A 24,688-nucleotide genomic window follows, 5' to 3' on the forward strand; every position below is an offset into this window, starting at 1 on the left:
ACTCTTCCTTGGTTGGGATCTCTTCATTCACTACTTTGAGAGCTCCCGGTCATACATTTCATATCAGGTACAGGTATTAAACTTGTGTATTCCAAAAAGGCATTTTTTTAAAAGGCTGGAGTTGAACGTAACTCTGCCAAGACTGAAACCAGGTGTGCTGCTGCATGTACCTGTGGTCCCAGCACTCAGTGATGCAGGTGAGAGGATTGCTTGAGACTGCCTGGGACACATAGCAAGACCCTATCTTCCCAGAGGGTGGGGAGAGACTAAGCCCTTCATTGACGTATTGGGGGGTTTGCACAATAACCCCATGAGGTCACTCCTTTTGTTACCCTTTTTACACAATAAGAAATTGAGGTTCAGAGGTTGATAGGTTGGCCTCAGGTCAGCTGTGTGTGTGTGCATGTAGCTAGGAGATTCAAACCTATGGTTGTGCTGTGCCAGAGCCAAGGTCAAAGTCACTCTTGCACATGATCATCTGACTCTGCATTCGTCAGAGCTTTGTTATGAGCATTAAAAGATAAGAGTGTAAAAGTAACACATCATAGGAGTTTCCCCTAAAGAGAATCAAAATAAGCGAGATTCTTGTGGAGTCCATTTGAATTAATCCATGTATAAATCTTGCAATTACTTTGTTTTGTTGACAACTTAGTGTACAGTTCAGAAGTATTCAGAAGTATAGACAGTGTTGTGGGGCTGGCGATTTAGCTCAGTGGCACAGCGCCTGCCTGGCAAGCGCGACGTCGTGAGTTCAATTCCCAGTACCGGGGGGGAAAAGAAAAAAACAAAGACACAAGAAGACAGTGTTGTGAGGCAGATCTCTAGGCAGTTTTTATCTTACACAAGTATAACTTGTTTTTTGGGGTTTTTTTGGTACCAGGAATTGAGTTCAGGTCTTTTTGCTTGCCAGGCAGGCACTGCTTGCCGCTAAGCTATCTCCCTGGCCCACAGAAGTATAATTCTATAGCCGCTAAACAATGATCTTCCTTTTCCTTCCCTCAGTTCCTACTCATCAATATTATACTTCGTATTTTTTCTCAACCCCACTATTTTAGCACTATACGTCATATAACTGGAATCCTACAGTATTTTTGTTTTGTGACCAGCTTGTTTCTCTTAGCATAGTGTCTTCAGGGTTCATGCACATCCAGCCTGTGACCAGATTTTCTTCTTTTCAGACTGCATAGTTTCTCCCAGTGTGTATGTCACATTTTGCTTCTCCATTCATTCATCTGTCCATTGACATTTGAGTTGCTTCCACCCTTGTCTCTTGTGAATAGTGCTTCTGTGGACGGAGATGTACAAATAGCTGTCTGAATTTCTGCTGTCAGTTCTTTCACATATATACTCACAAATGCAGTTGCTGGGTGGTTTGGGGGTCTATTTTAATTTGGGGGAAACTGCCATGTTGCTATCCATACAGAACACTGTGGGTGTAAAAACATTTGACTAACAAAACAAAAATAATGTAATTTATGTTAGCTGTTCATTTGCATTATTCTGTCATTGAGGTAAAATTTATTAAAAGGAAAAGTATAATTACAATAGTTAGATAAATAAATTCCATCTTCCTATTGTTTTTTCTCCCCACTGCCCTCTTTTTTCAATACTGGAGTCTGAACCCAGGGCATTCCCACTGAGCCTCATCCCCAACCCTTTTTTAAGTTTTTGTATTTGGTGACAGGGTTTTGCCAAGTTGTCCAGGCTGGGCCCAAACTTGCCCCCACACCTCTCAGAGTGCTGAGATAACAGGCATGTGCCACCACAGCTGGCCTGGCTGCTTCTTCTTTCAGAAGGAGGTGAAATTAATTATAGGTCAGAGGAGACCAAAATTACATCTGTTCTCTTCTCTGGTTTGCTTTCAATTAGAGATAAGCCAGAGAATCCAGACAGCCCACCCGGCAGGGCGACAGGTCATGCTGCACTATCTACTGCCCTGGATGAACAACATTGAGCTGGTGGACTTCAAACCTTTGCCCACGGCCAGGCGCCACGAAGAGGACGAAGATGACTCCTTAAAAGATCGCGAACTTATGGTGACCAGCAGGCGCTGGCTTCGGGGAGAAGGCTGGGGATCCCCGCAAGCCACTGCAATGGTTTTGAACAATCTGATGTACATGACAGCAAAGGTAAAGTGCCAGTATTTTGTTTTTACACTTGCTACACAGGTTTCTAGAGTTAGGAGAAGGAAGCATGGTTAGAAACAGATGCAGAGATTAGAGAATCCTATGAGAACCAAGCAAAAACAGATGATAAATTCCCCTGCCTAAAATCTTCTTGTCAGATGTCTTTTTTCTTAACTAAAACCATACCATATGTGGTTAGTGATATTGCTGTTCGGGTTTGTTGAATAATCTTTTCCCTAAAGTGTGGAAGAGATTACAGGTGTCTGTAAAAATGTGATTTTCTAGTATTCCATGGTGTGGCAAATTGGGCTCCTGTATGCGGTTGTACTGAAGTCTCTGTTGTGTGTGCTCATGCAGTACGGTGATGAACTGGCCTGGTCAGAGATGGAGAACGTGTGGACCACACTTGCAGACGGCTGGCCAAAGAACCTGAAAATCATTTTGCACTTTTTGATCAGCATTTGTGGGGTGAATAGCGAACCAAGCCTCTTGCCTTACGTATGTATTCAAGTTCACTTAACTTTTGGCAAAAATAAGTATTTACCAGTTTTCTTGGTATGCCAGAGCATGGGCAGCAGTCACACACACACACACACACACACACACACACACACACACGGAGGCAAGCAAGGGCCAGATTGAGCACAGTCAAGAAATAACATCTGGACTGACTCATTCAACCAGTGTGATCTAATAGTATCGCAGGCTAGGTACTGGTCTAGGTACTATATTAGGCATGCCTATCTGATGGGTGGATACAGATTTTATTCTTTGAACCCATACGTAGTTTATTTAGTGAATAAGTCAGTGTGTTAATAAAGTACAGGTATGATAAAGGCTACAAAGGAAAATTGCCTGGTACTGACAGTAAATAACCAAGGAACACAGCTATCTGGAAGGATAAGAGAGAACAGTTGAGAGAAAGTGATATTAAAGTGGAAACTGGGAACACATATACATGTATATTACAGTTGAAGCTGGCATTGGGGTATTAGAGCAGTTGGGGAATAGAAGCTCCATGCCTGAAACTATTAGAAGTAAGAGAAAGCACAGGAAGAGATAGAAAAGGAAAACCAGATAAAAGTGAGGGTCTGATGTCTTTGCCTTTGGAGGGATGGGGAATAACAGTTACATATGTCCAGTTTAAGAAGCCCCACTGTATGCCATGCATGAGACACACACTTGTAATCCCAACACTCTGGGAGGCTGAGGCAGAAGGGATGTGAATATAAGCCCAGCCTGGGCAACTTAGTAACTTAGCAAGACTCTGTCTCAAAATAAAAAAACAATGAAAAGGGCCTAGGGTGTAGCTCAGAGCCAAGGCCTGGGTACAGTGTCTGGTATCGGGCAGGGGCACTACAAAACTCAGACATGAGGATGACATTGAAGGTGCACATGCAGTCCTGCCCGTGTGTGCGTTTACGTGTAGACGTCATTCATGTGGTTGTGCTCCGGAAAGTGTACTCCACAGACCAGTTCTCCAAAGTGCTGCACTTGAGGTTCTTACAGACCATGGCTTCAGCCGCCATTCCCCAAGTGTACTGGAGAGATTCATTCTCAAGATGCATCCTGAGAGGAGAAGGGTCGGACCTCATGGTCCTGCAGCGCCCCCTGATCATACTGCCTGCTGTTCTCCCTCAGGCCTCCCACCCTTCAACTGTGCAGACTTCCTTGCAGCCTGCTCTGTTAGGCATCCCACCACAGGGCCTTTGCATTTACTTTGCTTGTCTTTCCTGACAGCCACACCACTCCACATCCCTCCAGGTCTTCCCTGGGGTGTCCGTTCTCTGTGAGACCTCCACTGCCCATCGTGGCTACAACTGCACCTGCCTCGTCCCCACAGGCACACTCCCTTTCCCTCTCGCTGTCTTGTTGGTCTTCCTGGCACTCAGCACTACACCTATTATATATTTATCTGTTGCCTGTTTACATTTACTTCCACCCAATAGACTGCAAGCTGCTTCCAAAGAGGAGCCTCTAGGTGGGTTATTACTGTGTGCCCAGTGCTGGCAGTAGTGCCTGGCACATCGAAGGTGTCAGTGATTAGAAGAGTGAATGAGTTGGGGCTGGAGCTGGAAAAAAGCATGATGACTGGTCTTTCATTCTCACTGAAGGAAATTTAGCGAATAGCCATTTGACAGATTTTAACTCATTTAGTCCTCCTAGTAGCTATGTGCTGTTACTGTCCCCGTTTTGCAGACAGTAAAACTGAAGAGTGACTTTGCAGATAGTGTTAGGTAGATCCACACTGCAATCTAGGCAGTGTGGTTTGAGTTCTGGCTGAGTTGCCAGTTCTTCGCTGTTAAGCATGTCACTGCTGGTGGTTTCAATAGAATGAGGAAGACAGAATTAAAAAATGCTGAGTTTGAAACTGGTTAACTTCAGGTCAGACAAATATTGCACAGTGATATTAACCTGAAGCTTTCTCCATTAAAAAAGAAACAGAGACAAACAAATTTTTGCACTTTATTAAAAAAATGAGTAAAGGAAGTATATGAAGTTGTGAAAACTGTCAAACACTAGATTCACTTCATCCCAATTAGAGTGAATGTTGAGTTGGAGGGAAGCCAGTACTTCACTGTAAAGCTAATCGATGTTTCATTGCTGATCAGTGCCTGCCCACGTTCAAATTGTGCAGATTTGTCTTCCACTTAAAGTTAAGCTTACTCTGATCAAACGTGTCTCAAGACAAACTTCTGAGATAAAAATGTTGCTTCTTAACACTTTTTTCTGTGACAGGTCAAGAAAGTTATTGTTTATTTGGGTAGAGACAAAACAATGCAGTTACTAGAAGAGCTAGTGAGTGAGCTTCAGCTGACAGACCCTGTCTGCTCGGGTGTCACCCACATGGATAATCCCCCCTACTACCGCATCACTTCCAGCTACAAAATCCCTTCTGTCACCTCAGGTAAGACGTGCTTCGTGTCAAAGGAAATGCTTTACCTAATTATTCACTGTACTGAGGATTTGTGGCTTTCAGTGGCGTTACTGAGAGAACAGAAGCAAATTTGAGTCATGTATGGGAATTTGACTAAATTTGGGTAAATTATCATATGAATAAGGAAATGTGATAAATCTAAGGATTCTTAGTATTATAGAAAGAAAATTTATGTGTGTATCCAGAACTTGAATATAAATTTATATATCCCCATACAGTGAATGCCTTTTTAAAAACTAGATTTAGAAAATGATTACTTGCAGAAATTATTTGTGTAATTCCACATCATAATTACTTGGATATGTAGTATACATTGAATCTAACCACACTGAATCTAACCAAGTAAGTGTGTATACTATGCTTTTTGTTGTAAATTGACAAATAATATATATTTATAGAGTACAAATGGTATGATTTGTTAACATAATGTGGAATAATTAAATCAAGGTAACTAACATAACCACTACCTCAGATACTTATCAAATTATATTTTGAGTTGAAGAATCATGTCCCTCGGAAAAATTTCCAGTGAAAATCAATATAATATCTAGCCTGCTGTAGTTGGCATTTCTGTGAAACTGGCACTCTGGTTTTGTAAAATGCTTTCAGCATGTCAAAAACATTGTATAATCAGAAATAGTTTAAATTATATCTTTGAAATATGTTTTTTGTCAACTATTTTTATCATGTAGACTTGGTTCTACTTTCTGGGTGATTTTTAACACTTCTATTTAATTTTTTGTATCTGCTATGTGTTTTTAATTCTAAAGAATTTTTTTAATTAGTTCTTTTGTGTTTCATGGTTGGACTGTGTTTTTCTGTGTCTGATAAAGTTACTCTTTTCTTCTCCAGCAGAAGCTCCTGTTTCTCTAAATTGCTGTTTGTTCAGTCTTTGTAGAAGCTTTTCTTTTTTTTTTTGGTTTTTCTCCGGTGCCGGGAACTGAACTCACGACCTTGCGCTTGCGAGGCAGGCGCTTTGCCACTGAGCTAAATCCCCAGTCCCAAGTAGAAGCTTTTCTTGAAAGCCTACCAAAAACCATCTTTTCATAAGGAAAGAGCATTAAACATGGATAAGTGCTATATGTATACACGGAACTTACTGACTGTGTCCTTCGTTAAAGGATGATTTCAGTGATACTAATACCTGTAGGCCTTTTCTCTTGGATTAGTCTGATTTTCCAGAGAAAACTTGCCCGCCTTCAGTAGAGGCTGTGTCTGTGGGTTTCCCATGCACACACACAATCGTCCCACCCCTGAAAGATCAATGGCGTCAGAAAGATGCAGAGCCAGAGATGCAGTCTCAACCTAAAGCACATGTATTTTTGTTTCTTGAATTTTAGTTTATTTATACCTGTGAGTACAAAATGATTCCATTCCTTGTGGGCAGTTGGCACAGGTACATAACACATCTAAAATATTTTCATTTTATCCTATCTTCTTAGGGTACCCCCTCTGTTAACCGTACATCATGTGTCCTGGCCAGAAACCCTCTGCTGTGCTGTTATCAAGAAAGACTTACTGAAGTGGGCTGGGATGTGGATTTATGGGGGTCCACTACGTCTAAAGTAGATATTCAGCCAGTTCTTCTGTTTTAGCCCTGCCTTCTACCCTTATTTCCAGATGCTCATTCCTGAGCCTTTTGGAGGTTCAGCAGTCAAGAAGCTTCTTAGTTTCCTCCCCTCCCTGTCTTGATAATGCCTTGCCCATTTGTTTTCTAGTATCCAACATTGCTGCCATTGTCTCCTTTCCCTCCTGGTCATTATGAGTACATCCCTTCCAGCAAACCTTTCTGCTTTCCTTTCAGTGAAGTTTTGACTGAAATCTTTTGTCTATAGTTCTTGTAAATTAACAGGGTCTCTTTTATTTTTGATGACAGGAACTACTTCCAGTAGCAATACAATGGTAGCTCCCACAGATGGCAACTCTGATAGCAAGCCCTTGAAGGAGAGCCTGGAGGAGAAGTGAGCACTTCCGTTCTTCATTACCCTTCCACCTTGAACCACACTGTTCATCATCAGAATACATGATAAGTTCTAGCCAGGTGTGGTGGTGCACACCTATAATCCCAGTATTTGAGAGGCTGAGGCAGGAGGATCACTGTGAATTCGAGTTAAGCCTGGGCTACATAGTTTAAGGCCAGCCTGAACTGCATGGAGAGACTTTGACTCAAAAAACAAACAAAACTACATAATTTCTGCCTTAGAATGTGCATTTCATTGTGTTAAAAATTCTAATAAAGAAATGGGATTCCATAGTGAAAAATTTTCACATTGACTATTTCACAATTAAAGATGTTGACAGGCTAGACTTTTTTTCTTATATGAATGTTCTTATGGATAAAAAGGCAAAGTATGAGAGATCACTTTTTGTGCTGCTTAAATTTGGGGACTTTTCTCAATGGATATATGGGCTGGGCATGGTGGCACAAGCCTGTGATCCCAGCATTCAGGAGGCTGAGGCAGGAGGATCACAACAAGTTCAAGGCCAGCCTGGGCTACAAAGTGAGTTCAAGGCCAGCCTGAAATGCATAGTGAAACCCTGTCTCAAAAAACAAACAAAAAAGGGTATTTATTCTGCCTGTTTTATATGAAACAGGTTTCACCAGAATACCTATCTAAGGGGAATCTTTAGATGTGAAAAACTGAGTAAAAGTTTAAGCTTTTGGATTATAAGAAATTAATACATATCATAGTAAGCTTTTGATGATATTTTATGTAAAGTATACTTTTTTAGACCTAGAAAGCAAAACACAAAGTAAAGGTACCACTTCATTGTGAAGGGTGATTAACCTCCTCTATCATCCCCACAGCTGTGTACACCTGGACATCTACAGTGGACTCAACAGCCATTTAAATCGTCAGCATCACAGACTAGAATCTCGATACAGTAGCAGCTCCGGAGGCTCTTACGAAGAGGAAAAAAGTAATAAATTCCAAGTGTTTCTAATAGACCTATAATGATGAGCCACTTCGTTAGTTATATTAAGGTCAATAAGTATATTTTTCCAATAAAGAACATTTAACTGCCACTAGAGGTGTTCCAGTATAATCTGAAATGTCCTGATTTAGGGAGTGTTTTTAATTAACAATGTTAAGCAGTAGAAATTGTTTTGAAGACACAGTTTCCCTATAGAGAATATAAAAGAAACATAGAATTGGTTCTCAAGGAAGATCATAGAACAAACACAGAGGCAATTTTTTGAGCAAGTTTGCTTTCCTGTGGATTTGCATTTTGCTAAAAATATTCTATCTTGAACTTGCAAAGTATATACCTTACTACTCTCACTCTAGCAGTAAGGTAGGATAGGATAAAAGCCTTCAGACTTGGAAGAGACCCTGGAGACTATCTAGTCCAATTTCCTCACTTTGTGCATGGTGGAACTGAGGTCCGGAGAGGTTAAGTGACTTACCCATGTCACACAGAATTCACATTTCCTGGTATCACTTTTTTAACTACGTTCTACAGCCCCACTGTAGTAGATGGGTTAGTGTTGGCCCTGTTTCAGTAACCTTAGACCTGAACGACTTACCAGCAGGCCCTTGTTACAGGGCAGCTTCCCTGACAACATGGCCTCTTAGCTTGGCTGTCAAATAGGGAACCATAAGGAAGCACCAATGTAATCTTGCTGTGATATAAAGGATGGACTGCCATGAGTTCGAGGCCAGTCTGGGCTACCTAGAGAGTTCAAGCCCAGCCTAAACTGCATAGTGAGACCCTGTCTCAGAAGAAAAAAAAAGGATGGAAGCTTTCTCTCTTCCTCGCTCTCTTTGATTTGCTTAATTCGATACTTGTACCGAGGTCATCCTAGCAAACATGTGTTCCAGTAATGGGAAGTTATTTTTTTAATCACTTTCCAATGCTATAAATAGTTGGTGTCTTACTAGAATTTGCTTATATTGGCAGAAATTAGATGGTGTAGAAAATGAGATCATTTTATCTTGATAGGTGATTCAATGCCACTTTATTCTAATTGGCGACTGAAAGTGATGGAGCATAACCAAGGAGAGCCACTGCCCTTCCCACCAGCTGGAGGCTGCTGGTCACCACTGGTGGATTACGTGCCTGAAACATCATCACCTGGATTACCTCTTCACAGGTGGACTGGAGCGTCATTCCTACTTCCTCTGAGCCAAGTTGCCGCTGAACACTTTCCACTTTCTTTGTGCTATCTGACAACACAGATAGAAGCAATCTTTTCTATTGAGATATTGGCAACAAAGTAGAGCAACATGTTTAGATTTTAAGAAATCTAAAAATCTCAGTATTCTAACTGTGCAAAACTAGTATTGTGAAATTAATCTGCTGCTGCTTTTCTGGGTGTCTGGTATAGTTACTTGACCTTTCTGGGACCCAGTTACTACATCTGAAAAGTGTTCCTTTCTTGTAGTCAGCACTGTTACATTTTCAAATTGAAATATACTAAATTCTACTGAGTAAAATCAAAATACAACAACTGCTGGATTCTTTCAAGATGCTTTAATGCACCAAATGTGTATTGAACACCTACTGTGTGGCAGGCAATGTGCTAAGTGCTAAGATTGAGAGACAAAGAAAATGTGGCCTTTGACTTCAAGGAGCACCAGGCCCTTACGTTTTGTTCTAAAGCTATCTCTTTAACGATTTCTTCACTGCACTTGTTTTTCCTCTTTTTCCCTTAAGAAGTTGTATTTTTCCATGAAAAACAGTATTGAAGTCTTTCAGTATCGTACAGAATTTTCTCTAGTCTGCCTCTGATCTAGTGAAACATTATTAATACTCCTGTTTGTCGTAGGTGTAACATAGCGGTGATCCTTCTAACTGATCTGATCATTGATCATAGTGTAAAGGTAGAATGGGGAAGCTACCTCCATCTTCTTCTTCATGCAATTTTTATAGGTAACACATTCTAACTTCTCTTTCTTTCATTTTATGTTTTTATGATTTAAAAACAGTTTTTAAGAAAATTCTTAGGCTGGGCATAGTGGCACACAGCTGGTAATACCAACACTTGGGGAGGCTGAGGCAGGACAATTGCAAATTTGAGCCCAGCCTGAGCAACCTAGTAACTTAGTGAGACCCTGTCTTAAAATGGAAGAATAAATACATAAAAAGAGCTGGGGATATATAGCACAGTGCAAGAGTAAAATTAATTTACCAATGGGATTAGAAACTTTCAGAGTAAATGGAAAATGGACATAGGTTCTAAGTGTTTCTCAAAAGAATTGGACTTTGAAACTCCATGAGCTTTATGGACCATGAGGGTTCTATCACATCTCCTGTACGTTTGATGCTCCTAGGATTGGCTTCCTGGAACAAGTCACAGTAGCCATCTTCTCATGTGTTTTCCTGCTATAAACACTTACTGTATGTATTATTTCATTCCTTCAGTAATCACATCTACTTCCTCTTAGGTGCTAGCACAGCAGAAAACATTTAGCTCTTTTAAAAATTCATTTATGCCTCATATTATATAACAGTAATAATTTCCAAAAGATCATTAAATATATATATGACACACATTTAAGATTTATCTTCAGGGGGCTGGGGATGTGGCTCAGTGGTAGAGCTCTTGCCTTGCATGCACAAGGCCCTGGGTTTGATCCCCAACACCACATACATTAAAAAAAAAAACCCAAGAATAGTAATAATAATTAATAAATAAATTTTTTTAAAAAAGATTTATCTTGAGGGCTGGGGATTTAGCTCAGCAGCACAGCGCCTGCCTGGCAAGCGCAAAGTCATGAATTTGATTCCCGGTACCAGAAGAAAAACAAAATAAAACAAACAACAAAAAAAGATTTATCTTGATTCTGCCCAACACAGTAGGACAGTAAGTTACTGTAAAAGGGTAGAATAACTTTAGACCAACTTTTTAAAAATTATGTAATCATGTTCCATGAAATTTTTACATAGTGGGCATTTGGTGTTCATGGTTTCCAAATCTATGGACTCAACCAACCATTATTTGAAAATATTCTGGAAAAATAAACCTATGTCTGTATTAAACATGTACAGACTTTTATTCCATTTTTTCTGGGGGTCGTTGTTCCCCAGCAATGCAGTGTAAAACTACTGACATACCATTTACATTGCATTAGATGCTAAGTTATCTAGCAATGACCTGAAGTATACAGGAGAATGTATGTAAATAGTGTATTACAGCATTTTACGTAACAGACTTGAGTACCTCAGATTTTGGTATCTGCAGTTGGGCGTTGAGGCCAGTCCTCCAGGAATGACTGGAATTTCTTTAATAATGCCTGATAGCATGCAGAGTCCTTACTGCTCCTAACTGACGATTTTTCTCCTACCCTTTCAGGGTTTGACCACTGCCGCCCTGAGGTATATGAACATTGTAAGCGCCTGCTTCTGCACTTACTCATAGTGATGGGACCCAGCAGTAACATCCGAACTGTTGCTTCTGTCCTTCTCAGGAACAAGGAGTTTAATGAGCCCAGGGTGCTTACCGTCAAACAAATTGCACACTTAGATTACACTTTCACAGGTATTTAAAGTATAACTGTTCTTCATTAGTGTGGAGTCTTGCACTACAGAAAGTCAACTAAACAAAAGTTGAAATACCAGCATCAACTTGCAAAATGTAGTTGTGTTAAGTGCCACTTACATTATTTACCAATCAGTTAAAGAATGCATTAGACAGAATAGTTGAATCTGTATTGCCTTTAAGAGTCTTTACACACAAATCTTAAGTTTAAATGTATAAGGTGAAGATAGAGGGCTTAATTTATTATGAAAAAGATTTTAAATTAGATTCTTTTTACAAGATCTGAAAATTGACAAAATTGGATATTTAAGATTTTTTTATTCACTTAGTTATATTTGCTGCATTTAAAATGTTATGTGCCAGGGCCAGGTATGGTGATGTGCACCTGTAATTCTAGCACTTAGGAGGCTGAGGCAGGAGGATCACCACAAGTCTGAGGCCACCCTGGGGTACACAGTGAGTTGAAGGCCAGATGAGAGAGGCGGGGAGAGGGAGAGAGAGAGAGGGAGGGAGAGAAATGAGCCAGCTGTGGTAGAGTATACCTGTAATCCCAGTGCTCAGGAGGATCGTCGTGAGTTTGAGGCCAGCCTGGACTCAATAGTGAAGCCTGGTCTCAGACAATCAAAAGGAGAAAGAAAGGAAGGAAAGAACAGAAAAGACAAGACAGATGTTATTTATTTTGAAGTAGTAAAGTCTAAATTAATATAAAACTTACTTCACTGTCAAGTTTTTTACTTTGAAAGCCATATTATTCTTTCCTAATAGCTCCAGCTTATTTATTAGACTCATTAGTACCACCAGGTTAATAACAGATGATCTAGAAAATAGTTTTAGAAAATGAAATAAAGTTACCTTTTTTCCTAATCAAGTGTCACATATGGAGTTAATAAGTTTTTAAAGTTACTTAGTTTAAACCCTTTTATTTACTTAAAACCATTTACCTAGTAAAAAGAACAATTATTAGGAAATTTCTTACTTTTTTTTTTTTCTGTTTTTTGCGTTACTGGAGATTATACCTGGGGCCTCCTGCAGCTTACTAACTTTTTAAAACTATGGTTAAAAGAAAAATGGTGACACATGCCAGTAATCCCAGCACTCAGGTTGAGGCAAGAGGTTCACCATTTAGAGGCCAGCCTGGGCTACAAGCAAGATTCTATTTCAAAAAACCAAAACAAGAAAAAGAAAGACACGTGGGATAAAGTATAGTGCTTTTTTATGTTAAAGCACCTTTATTCAAAATTCCATAGTTTGTTTTTCAGTCTCCTTTTGCCATTTTGCGAATAGGGGCACTGGTAATAACTTTTAACAGTGCTTTATGGTTGACTTACTTTAAATATGATAAATAGACATTGAAATAGCTTTTTGCGGGAGGGATACTGAGAATCGAACTCACAACCTTGTGCTTTCCAGGCGGGCGCTATGCCGCTAAGCTAGATCCCCAGCCCTTTGAAATAGATTTTTCAAATAAAATGAAGCAGAAATTATGGAGTCCTTTCCATAGGAAACTAAAACTCATTTCACATTATGTGCCCAAATCTTGGAAATTGCCGCTTTCACCTGTGTCCGGCAGGTGGCAGCAGAAGACCTCCCTGAATCCAGAGAGCCGAGTTTGGCGACAGGCTGTGGAAGCAGTGCTTGTCTTTAGAGGCACTCACTGCAGCCTGCCGGTCCTGAGCTGTGTCCCGTATCTCCCAGTAGCAACAAATAGTTGGACTCTGTGTTTTATAGATTCTTTTCTGAGCGGATATTCATGACACGCTTTCTCTTCCGGCAGGCATTAACGATTTTATACCTGATTACCAGCCCTCCCCTATGACTGACTCAGGGCTTAGCTCAAGTTCTACCTCTTCTAGTATCAGCTTAGGAAACAACAGCGCTGCCATCTCGCACCTGCACACCACCCTGCTCAGTGAGGTGGACATCTCGGTGGAGCAGGACGGAAAGGTCAAAGCCCTCATGGAATTCATTACCTCAAGGTACCAGTGTAGCTCCTGGCTCCCTGCAGTGTTCATGCTGTGCCTTTTTTGACCCACCAGCTGTCTATGCTGGATTTTTGTTTCCTGAAATGCCACTCATTTGAAATACACAGGTTTTTAATGTTCAGTATTTTGAAAATTTAATGCAACCAAAGACTTTGCTCTCTTGCATGTGTGCTGTTATACCTGAGATAATGGAATTGTGCCTGGCTATTAAATACCAAAAGGAACGCAGTATTGTCAGGATATATAAAACCCCACTTTTGTTAACTATATTCTCAGTCAGCTGTCAAGTACTTATTCATGGCCTACACTATGCAGGGTGCTCTAGGTAGAGAAGGAAAGTCCTGTAGAAAGGCTGTGATGTCCTACAGTGGAGTCAAATCGCAGGGCCATGAGAAAGAGAAATATGTATGGAAATGGTGATAATCCCTCCCCCGACCGTCATACTAAGAAAACAGAATGTTACTAGACAATGCGACAAAGTTTGGGAGAACGCCAAGCAGGACGCACGGAACCCAGGCCTGTGCTTATGGAGAGAACTGTAGAGATAGAGGTGGGGAGTAGCTTGTGGTAGAGCATGCACCCTGCGTGAGCAAAGCCCTGGATTCAGTCCCCGGTGCTGCACCCGTGCGCGCACACAACCGTTGAGTAAATGGGGAGGAAGGAGGCGTAAACTAATCATATGAATAAAATCAGCCTCAGAGTGGTGACTGTAGTGAGGAGAGATGACCATGTGGCCATACAAAACTTTTCAAGGCTCTCTGCACTCGTCTTATGCAGCCTAACTGAGGTGGTGGCCCAGGAAATGTAAAAACATTTCAAAGAATCAGGATGGTACAGTACTCTACCCTAAGCTTTCCCTCTGTAGTTGGATCTAATAAAATTACTTTCACTGCATTTAACCAGTAAATTAGATAGTAACCACTGCTCTTTCTCAAAATTTGTCATTTTCTAAAAACCTCTGAATTTGCCTGTAGCGATGACAGACATTGAAATTCGATCTTCATCTACTTGGTGTAGACTATTCTACATCCGTGCGCACAAACAGTAGTAAATGGGAGCCTGTTACGTGACTTGTTCACCTATTCCCCTAATTGTAAAGGCGCAGCTGGGGCAAGATGAATGAAATTGTAACCCTGTGTGTTCTCTGCAGAAAAAGAGGGCCCCTCTGGAACCACGAGGACGTCTCTGCCAAGAATCCCAGCATAAAGAGTGCGGAGCAGTTAGCTGCATTTTTGAAACATGTGGTTTCTGTTTTTAAACAGTCAAGCCCAGGTATCTTTTAATCCATATTTAGATAATACCCAGTTTTAATGGGATATTTTAATGTGATGTTGACATTTCAGTAATACTTAGCTAAAAGTTGATAGTCAGTGTCTAATATGTTAGTAAGTTTTTCTTTTTTAGCTTATTAGTGATAACAGATCTGTTTTGGCTGATGAAAAATTAACTGACTACTTAAAGATAAGAATTCTACCCTTTCAATTTGAGGCTTCTTAGTTTTGTATGTGATAGCATAAAATTATATTAATAGATTGTGGGGAAACTTCATTAAAGGGAAATATATAGAAATGATAAACTTAAAAATTACTTTTTTATTGGTAAGCTTCTACAATCTAATATTGGACACATTCTGGCAATCTTTGTAAAAATTTGTATACACAATGGTGGTTATCAATTTTGTGTATAGAGCCATAGTTGTGAATAAGGGCTGGTTTTGCTTCTCGGGAAACATTTGACAATGTCTGGAAACATTTCTATACCAATTTCAGAGTGGGACTAAGGAGTTGTTACTGTTATCTGGTGGGTAGATGCCAGGGACAGTGCCCAGCACAGCCCAAGGCCAAAATACCATTTGTGCCAAGGCTGAGAAACTGTGGTCCCGAGAATTGCCTGGAGATCAGAATAAAGAGCTGTCTGACATGTGAAACATTTAAATGTAAAGTGAAGCATCAAATTTCATTTTTAAAGGTATAAGAGAACTATTCCACTGGAGAACTTAGGGTTATACAGACTACTGGTTTATCAGCTCTGCTAAAGATACTAGGGATATAGTGGGGAACCAGACAAAGTTCCTGGTATTCTGTAGTTGTGTTCTACTGGAGAGAACAAGGAGCTCAGCTGAAGAATGCTCACTGACCTGCATAATTTAAGCGCCTGTGCGGGTGGCGGTGGAGTGTGAGAGGTACTGCTGTACAGTGGTTAGTCCTCAGTTATAACCCCTTGTGTTCTAGAAAACCAACCTCTCCCTACTGTGTCCTTCATCCTCACAGAAGGAGTTCATTTGGAACATCATCTTAGTGAAGTTGCTCTGCAAACAGCACTTTCTTGTTCTTCTCGACACTATGCTGGGAGATCCTTTCAGATTTTCAGAGCCCTAAAGCAGCCACTTTCTGCAACTACACTTTCTGATGTTCTCTCCAGACTCGTAGAAACTGTTGGAGATCCAGGCGAAGATGCACAGGTATCTCATTCCATTATTTTAGCAGTTATTGAGCAGCAGCAGGTAGTCACAGCTGCTTTTTCACAGTCACATGTGAAAAAGCTTTACACATACACCTGGATAGTATCCCAGGGTGACTACAAGGTAAAAGGATGGGAAGTTAAATTTAAATGTAACGTGAAACATCAGATTGCATTTTTAAAGATACGCAAGAGCTATCCCACTGGAGAATTAGGGTTGTACAGACTGCTGCTTTTATCAGCGCTATTCTAGATGCTAGGGATGTGGTGGGGAACCAGACAAAGTCCCTGGTATTCTGGAGTTGTGTTCTACTGGAGGAAACAAGGTTTTCTTTAAGTCTATCAATAATACATAACATAGTTTTACTTAGTGATTAATACTGTGAAATAAGGTAGACTATAACGATTAAAGAGCAGTGGGGGAAGAAGGGGTTGGTTTATGTATAATCTGAGAAGTGATTTTTGAACAGATATTAAAATGAGCCAGGTCCTGTGATGAGCCGAGAAAAGAACATTTCAGGCAGAGGAAAGCAGCGTAACCAGTGCAAAGCCTTGAGGCAGAGACTATAGGTTTTTTTTTAGGAATGTCTTAAAAATCAGTGGGGTTGGTATATGCTGAGGAGAGGGCAGGAGGTTGATGAAATGTGCAGGTCCAGATCACGTAAGGCTTAGTAGGCCCAAGTGAGAGGTTTGGCTGTACTCTGAATTGATGGGAAGTTGCTCAGTTTTTTTGAGAGAAGGAAACTTCAAGTGATTTACTTTTGAAAAACTTCTCCAGAGCAACTGGGGCTTTGGAGAGGGGGAGAACAGAAGCAGGAGGGGTTAGTTAGCTTTTACCACGTGGGGCCGGCTGAGAGGTTAGATTAAGGGAAATTTTGGAGAAAGAGAAATCACTTTTAAAGTGTTATTTTAGATTTCGATTTAGATATCTACGAAACAAACAAAGAGGGCTTCTAGACTTCTGGGTGTTCTGGGTGAATGGCAGTGCATTGTAATCAATTCATACCATTAGTTTGAGGAGTTCTCGTCAATCAGCATGATTGTGTTGCTCAGGAGTGGAATCGTTTCGTAATATGAATGTGGTATTTATTTTTAAATCTCATTGGGAACTCCATTGCAATTTCTTTTTTCCAGAGCATAATTAATTGAAATCTGCCCTCTTCCTGCAGGGATTTGTGATTGAGCTTCTTCTCACCTTGGAATCTGCAATTGATACTTTGGCTGAAACCATGAAGCATTATGATCTCCTCTCTGCCCTTTCTCAGTAAGAGTTGAAACCAGGCAACCTACTGAATGCAGAACTCCAGTAGCTAAATGCATATCAGCATAACATTATGTTATTCTAATATTAGCAGTGAGGAAGCTACCCCCCAAATCAGAAGGGTTACTGTGGGAACATGGGTTTCAGACAGCAAGGGCCTCTGGAGAGTCCCAGAGCTAACTTGGCCAGTGTTCCTCTAAGATCCTGGTCAGTTTTTGCCTGAGCCCCACTTCTGCTGCACCACAGTCCTGTTGCCCCCTGGGTGACCCTTGAGGACACTCACCTACCACATACTGTTTCCTCCCCTGGAGCACTCACTTCTTGCACTTCCCCTGCCTTACAAACCACAAATTAATCTTGCATCTTCAATGTTACCTCCAAGCAAGGCATTTCTAACCCCCTCAGGGTACTGCTATTTAATTAATTAGGCTATCACAAATATTGGGTGAGCACAGTGTTTTCTTTGTATTTTAATAATAGTTAACGGTATAAATTTATCCATTTCTATACACATCTGTTTCCTCAATAGACTTTAATATTTCTAGGCATTTGCATACTGCTGGCACATGCAGAAGGCATTCAGTAAATATTTTTAATCAAGATAGTTGAATATAAGGACAAAAGAGAAGGCAAAATAAATTTTTGAGCTTGGTTCTTTTGGAAAGAATGTGTCATTAAAGAAATAGGGACATCAGGACCATGAAGTCTGAGGATAAGACTAATGAAGTTCTCTTTACACATAATGTGTATGTCCCAGATCTGAAAGTTCTCAGTCATTACTGTAGCAGAATTTCTCACCCAGTCCAATCTTGTGCTGCCATCTTAAAGCAAATAGTCATAGCAGGAAAGGTACTATTGTAAATTTCCTTTTAATCTAGAGGCAGAGGTGAAATTTAATCAAAACATCAAGTACACTGAAACCTGCTTTTTCTGGTAAAAGTTGTTTTCCAGTTTTTATGAGTAAAATTAATATAGCAAAAGAAGTGACTGAACACTACATTCACCTTTTCTTTCTTTTTTTTTCCAAAGAACCTCATACCATGATCCTATAATGGGAAATAAGTATGCAGCTAACAGAAAAAGCACTGGACAACTCAATCTAAGCACAAGTCCCATTAGTAGTAGCAGTTATTTGGGATATAACAGTAATGCAAGAAGCAGCTCTTTGAGATTAAGTTTAGTGGGTGACCGCAGAGGTGACCGCCGGCGGAGTAACACACTGGATCTGACAGATGGACGGATAAACCACAGCAGTAGTTTAGCAAGGACTAGAAGCCTTTCCTCTCTGCGAGAGAAGGCCTTGTATGATGTGCAGTCCACTACTGAACCCACCAACTTGATGGCCACCATTTTTTGGATAGCAGCGTCTCTATTAGAATCTGACTATGAATATGAATACCTCCTGGCTCTCAGGCTTCTCAACAAACTGCTTATTCATTTGCCATTGGATAAATCAGAGAGTCGAGAGAAGATTGAAAATGTACAAAGCAAACTGAAGTGGAATAATTTTCCAGGCCTTCAACAGCTCTTCCTCAAGGGTTTTACCTCAGTATCTACCCAAGAAATGACCATCCACCTCCTCAGTAAACTCATTTCTGTCTCCAAACACACATTGGTGGATCCTTCCCAGTTGTCAGGTGATGTTCATATAATTGCACTAATATTAATATAATTGCATTTTAATGGAGTTGAAATGTAAACTAATCATTTGTTTTGAAATCTACTAATTTCTGCTTTTCTTCAATGACAGTTCTTTATATGTTAATTTAAATTATTTTGTAAAAGCAGTATTAGGATTTAGAAGGTGGAATACCCCAAGAAGTGAAAAGATGTTTTCTGCAGACCATTTTTAAGAATGCCTTTTTAACTTTTCCAACAGTGTGCAGTTAAATTGGTTACTGTTTGCTGTTTTGTTTTGATAGGCTTTCCTCTTAACATCCTTTGCTTATTGCCTCACTTAATCCAACATTTTGACAGTCCAACCCAGTTTTGCAAAGAAACAGCCAGCCGAATAGCAAAGGTAAGCAAATGTTACGCTGAAAGACAACTGTAGGGACTTCAGTCTGCAGTTGATCTTAAGGGGGAAATCTCTTTTGAAAAATCCTCTTCCATCACTTCCCAGTGTGACTTTTGCTTCTGTTTGTTCTTTTATACATATATTGCACTTGCATAGTAATGTAAGTCACAAACGCCCAAATGATGGTGAATAAAATTAATTAGAGTGACAGTCCTCTGAGTCTTGAGTCTTTTACTGCTCTTTTCCCCTACTTCCCCCTTTATCTTTCTGTCAGTTTCTCATCTTTTCCTTTATTTGCTACCACTGGGTTAGGTGCTAGGAACACAATGGTAAGCAAAGCAGGTGGAATACTGGCCCTTGTGGACTTCCAAGTAGGAAATACAATCTAGGAGGTGGGCAGACACCATGGAGTCTGCTAAGTAACCTGTCAGTGGCGAGGAGGAATGTTCTGGTAGCATATACAGCTTAGAGGAAGTCTCACCTGAGCTGACATCAAAGGCCAAATAGGAGCAACCAAAGTTAAGGTCCTTGGGTAAGGGGCCAAGAGTGGGCCAAAAGTGGAAGTTTTCTAGACAGAATAAATTACATGTAGAAAGGCTCTGGGGAAAAAGACATAATATATTTTGGAGGTTCAGAAAGTTTTCTTTCCCTTTGTGTTTGCCTTTTTTTCCTTTTAACATTCTTTCTTTTTGGAGTATCTCTGCTCACTTCAGTCCTTTTTCTGTGATGCTTTCCCTCCCAATGTACAATTCTGAAAACAGTAGTAAAGTTATTTTGAAATCATCTGTTAACATGTGTTTAAAAGTGTTAATATCTCAATTTTAGAAGAATATGATTTATAGCATTTTATATTTTTAATAATTTTTTCTTGGGGGCTGGGGATTTAGCTCAGCGGCAAAGCGCCTGCCCGGCAAGCGCAAGGTCGTGAGTTCGGTTCCCGGTACCGGAGAAAAACCAAAACAAACAAAAAAAAAAAAAAAAAAAACAAAAAAAAAAAAATAATTTTTTCTTAACAATAATGAACTCACCTTGCCTTCTTTTTAAATACAATTCTTAATTTTTAAACATCTGGTCACTCATTGAGTTTCAGGGGAAAAAAGACTTTTGAGAGTGAAGCTAAACAGTTACAAGAGGAAGTTATATAAATGTACAAGCAACACACAGCAGGAAAATAGGTGGATGAGGGCAAGATAACTGAGTAGCAGCATAAGTAAGAGAATCTTCCTAAAGCACTGGGAGGAAAAAGCGAATTTTCATCAGAAGGGAGAAAAAAATAAAAGTTTGGGTGAGTTTCTTACATAAGCAGTTTTTTAAAAAAACAGTCGGCTAACAAGTAGCACAGTAAATAAAATGAGCAACTGTGCCCAAGATGTCAGCCCTAATAAGTACAAATTTCCTTGTAGGTATCGAGGTCATGTTAATTTGCATTAACCAGTAACAAGAGTAAGAAACTTTTGGGGCTGGGGATTTAGCTCAGCGGCAAAGCGCCTGCCTGGCAAGCGCAAGGTCGTGAGTTCGGTTCCCGGTACCGGAGAAAAACCAAAAAAAAAAAAAAAAGAGTAAGAAACTTTTTTATTATTTTGCCAAATAGTATTTAATAAATGACAAGGATATGCTGATAAGTCAATCTCTAATTAAATTTCTAAATTAATAAGATATGCTGATAAGTCAATCTCTAATTAAATTTCTAAATAAATTTTATATGGAGGAATTCTTACCTAATCATTTTAAAGCACATAATTGAAAAAAAAGCCATTATTTATAGTTAACAGAAATACATCTTACTTTCTTAAAAATGGTGGGGGAGGGATAAGCCAAAAATTGTATCCTACTCTTGATTATATTTAATAAGCAAATCCAATAGAACATTAACTATTAAATGAAAATCTGTGTTTATTTTTATAAAAGAAACCAACTGCACATGTAGTATTTGCACTAAGTGATGTAAAACATAAAATTTATTAAAAGTTTTCATTTTAATATTCTAATGATATATTTTTAAAACATTCTAAACAAGAATTCCCCCGTATGGGTTAGAAAATATAAAAGAAAAAAAAAATGTATATTGGTTTACTTTGGCCTGTCCAGAGAACAAAAAGCACAAATACCCGTAGAGAGGAAGTAGAGCCTTTTCAAGCAGCAGCTGGAAACCTGCATGGTACTGGGGTAACCTGGGACCTCGGCCCGGCCTGAGGGTATCGCAGTACTTTGAGTATGAAGCTGCTGATACCACATCAGAGTATGGGAAATACCCAAATATCTTTCTGTTTTTAGGAAAACAGATAGATGGCTAGCGGGTAGGTGGGTGGGTGGACGTGGTCCAGTGGTGGAGAGCTTGCCTAGCAATTCATAGGACCCCAAGTTCAAACCCCAGCACTGAGAAAGAGAGAGACAGAGACAGAGGGGGAAAGGGAGAAATCAGAAAGAGGCTCTGTGATTTATAAATGGTTTTTAAGTCTGCTTTTTTCCTGTTGCGCAGCACACAAAGGTTCCATCTCTCTGTGTGCTTTTAGCAACCTGCAGGATGTGAATGAAATTATTGTTTAATTATTCTCTCACTTATAACTGTTGAGAGTAATTTTCTGCCATTATGTACTTCCTCATTATGCAAATATCACCAGTACTGCTGTTTGTTCCCATGGAGAACACAGAATTTCAAAATGAGGCAAATATTCTTCTTTCCTTAGGGCAAAAATGGTGTATTAAAAAAAAGTTTATCATAAAACATTTTCTTTGAATCATATTTTAACCTGGTGATGTAAAGATTTCAAAATGAAATCCTAAGTTCATTTGCTTTATTATAAAATTGCATAGCATATATAAAGGAATTTTCTTTTTCAAAAATACTTTTTTAATATCATTTTTTTTGGAAAAAAAAATCTTCCTGTTGGTTTTATGGGTAAATGACAGATGTATGAAGTCAGCTGCTGGTGTATTTGTGCTTGTTTGTTCATTTGTTTGGTTTTTTGACATAGGGTCTCATAGTGTAGCTCAGCCTCACCTTCAACTTGTGATCTTCCTGCCTCAGTCTCTTTGAGTGCTGGGACTACAGGCCTGGCCACTGTGCCCTGCGATGACATCAGCTGCTTTAAATGATTTTATAAGATAATTTCTGTGGCACTGTGTTACTGAGTCTCTAAGTCTTGCAGGCCTGTATATCTCAAGCCCATCCAATTATAATGTCTAAATAATGAACTTAATTGATACCCTTCAAATCTATAAATGTCTTCTGAATTACCAAAGTAAAAGTGGTGTTTATTTAAAAGGTATATATATGTAGTACTAATAAAGTAACAGTCTGACTTATTCACTGAAAGTTCTGTGCAGCTATGAAAACATATACAAACCATCAGTGAGATGAAAGGGTGAGGAAAATAAAAAGATGGAAACTGAAAGCAGAAATTACCATGAGGCCAGCATTTCATGATAGATGGACGTGTAAGCTAAGCATGGCCCAGTTACAGTTCCACATTGTTTGAGGGTCTCCCAGAAGAGGCTTCCTTACTAGTAACTCAAAGAACAAAGACTAAAAGGCCCATTCAGTCCGTAAGATTCCCCTGAAACATCTGCTGGCCCAGATTCCTAGTACTATATCAAGCCACCTTGGAGAAGCCCACACTTCTGGGAGTGGCCTGTGAAGGCTGCTGAGGACCTCAGAGTGTAGGTGTGTTCCTAAACAGCAGTGTGAGCTCCAGCCTGCAGACCGTCATCCCACGGAGATGGAGGGTCTGCTCCTGTGAGTCCTTCGCCTACATCACACATACTGAACCTTTTTGCCGCTGGCTGCTCCACTGAGAAGCCCTGGGCCGGCTGGAGACTGAAGCACTTCCTGTTTGACACAGCCACTCTGAGCGTCCGTAACAACCCTCACGTGGAGTCCGCTCTTCAGGCCATTGTGAAGTAAGCTGCACATGCACTGGAGTGACTTTACAGAATGAGGTGTGGGGTTTGCATCATAGGTGTGTTTTTACCCTTTAAAGACAGTTTCATAGGGCGTCAGACTGAAAAGAACCATACTGTTTAGTGCCCACAAAATGTGTGACAATACTGATCCTCTTTCCATCTTATCTAGTGTTGTTTTCTTAAGAATAGCTTCCTCTTTTTTCCTCTTCTGTTTAACTTTTCTATTGTATTGAAATAAAATGTATTCACAATTTAAAGTATATATTGAAAGTATTTGATTAAATAAGTGTATTTAGCATAAAATCAGATTTAAACTTGTATCTTTATTTTAGGTGAATAATTGTATTTGTTTTCTAGGTTTGTGCAGAAGAAAAATGCCCCACACTTGTCAACCTGGCTCACATGATGAGCTTGTACAGTACACACACGTATTCCAGAGACTGTTCTAACTGGATCAACGTGGTGTGCAGATACCTGCATGACTCCTTCTCAGATACTACATTTAATCTTGTGACTTACCTTGCAGAGGTAAATTGACATATTTTCATTTCTAACTGCTTTGTGGCAAAATCTTCAAATGAATTTATTTCAGGAAATAGCACTACTGTACTAATCTTCAAATTGTTTTTGAGTGTGACTAGAGGTGACATCTTTTAAAGAGAGCTGGCTAGCTAGCTGGGGGGGTAGATAGATAATAAAGGAAGTTTTAATAAAATTGGTAGGTTTTTTTCCATTTCCAGTGTTTATTTCTTTTATGTGCTGTTCTGATGGAACATACTTTTTTTTTGGTACTGGGAATCAAACTCAAGACCTTGTGCTTACCAGACTGGAGCTTGTGCCGCTGAGCTACATCCCCGGCTTATTTGCTATTCTTAAATAACATAAAACTCTAAGTAATGTAAACCTCCCTTTATTTAACATAAAATGGGTGTTTTAGTGGTTTTGATCATAGAGAATAGTTATGATTTTTATCTCTAAAAAATTAATTTGAGATACCTTCTAGAAAAATAATACATATGAAAAGACTGATAAATAAATTTTTATTTTGATGATATAATTGTTTCTTAAATATGATTTTGAGGGGCAAAAAATTGAATTATAAAAAAGCTCTAACTCTGCATAAAGAGTTAACATTATTGATGCATCTGAAGTAACTTCATGCCTAAAAATTAAACTACTCAGTAAGTCACCACAAAGAAAATTGCAAATGGAAGAAATTCCTTGTCACTAAAAACGTGTGTTAGCTTATAATAAAGTAATCCCTTCCTTTTAAATGTCAACCTCAAGGAATTAGACATAAAACAAGCTTGAAAGAAATTATTTATAACTGACTAAATATTGTTCATAACACTGTTTTTCAAATTAGCTAAGTCACTGTTGTTAGCTATCATAAAATGTCAGAGCTGGTGTGGATTTTTTAAATGCTGGTCTGTTGCTATCTCAGCTTTATATTTAAGTGAACTGACAACGTGAGCTGTCTGCTTGGCTGCCCCTTAGCCTGACTGAGTGCTGCATAT

At 39.5% G+C, this 24,688-nt stretch overlaps 1 protein-coding gene across 8 annotated transcripts in view; it reads left to right on the plus strand.

The window, feature by feature from the left end:
• Fryl (FRY-like) overlaps window positions 1-24,688 on the plus strand; it is a 266,366-nt gene that overhangs the window by 206,378 nt on the left and 35,300 nt on the right. For all 8 annotated transcript variants that reach the window (XM_005392935.2, XM_005392937.2, XM_005392940.2 and 5 more), the window contains 15 exons: window positions 1,870-2,129; window positions 2,484-2,624; window positions 4,866-5,034; window positions 6,941-7,025; window positions 7,874-7,986; window positions 9,010-9,160; window positions 9,836-9,939; window positions 11,363-11,548; window positions 13,323-13,524; window positions 14,681-14,802; window positions 15,801-15,991; window positions 17,160-17,254; window positions 18,281-18,888; window positions 19,174-19,271; window positions 23,529-23,699. In XM_005392935.2, the coding sequence (XP_005392992.1) occupies window positions 1,870-2,129; window positions 2,484-2,624; window positions 4,866-5,034; window positions 6,941-7,025; window positions 7,874-7,986; window positions 9,010-9,160; window positions 9,836-9,939; window positions 11,363-11,548; window positions 13,323-13,524; window positions 14,681-14,802; window positions 15,801-15,991; window positions 17,160-17,254; window positions 18,281-18,888; window positions 19,174-19,271; window positions 23,529-23,699 (2,696 nt within the window). The remainder of the gene's footprint in view (window positions 1-1,869; window positions 2,130-2,483; window positions 2,625-4,865; window positions 5,035-6,940; window positions 7,026-7,873; window positions 7,987-9,009; window positions 9,161-9,835; window positions 9,940-11,362; window positions 11,549-13,322; window positions 13,525-14,680; window positions 14,803-15,800; window positions 15,992-17,159; window positions 17,255-18,280; window positions 18,889-19,173; window positions 19,272-23,528; window positions 23,700-24,688) is intronic.

This window comes from Chinchilla lanigera, unplaced genomic scaffold (assembly GCF_000276665.1).
Source record: "Chinchilla lanigera isolate Chin_1 unplaced genomic scaffold, ChiLan1.0 scaffold00046, whole genome shotgun sequence".
NCBI lineage: Eukaryota > Metazoa > Chordata > Mammalia > Rodentia > Chinchillidae > Chinchilla > Chinchilla lanigera.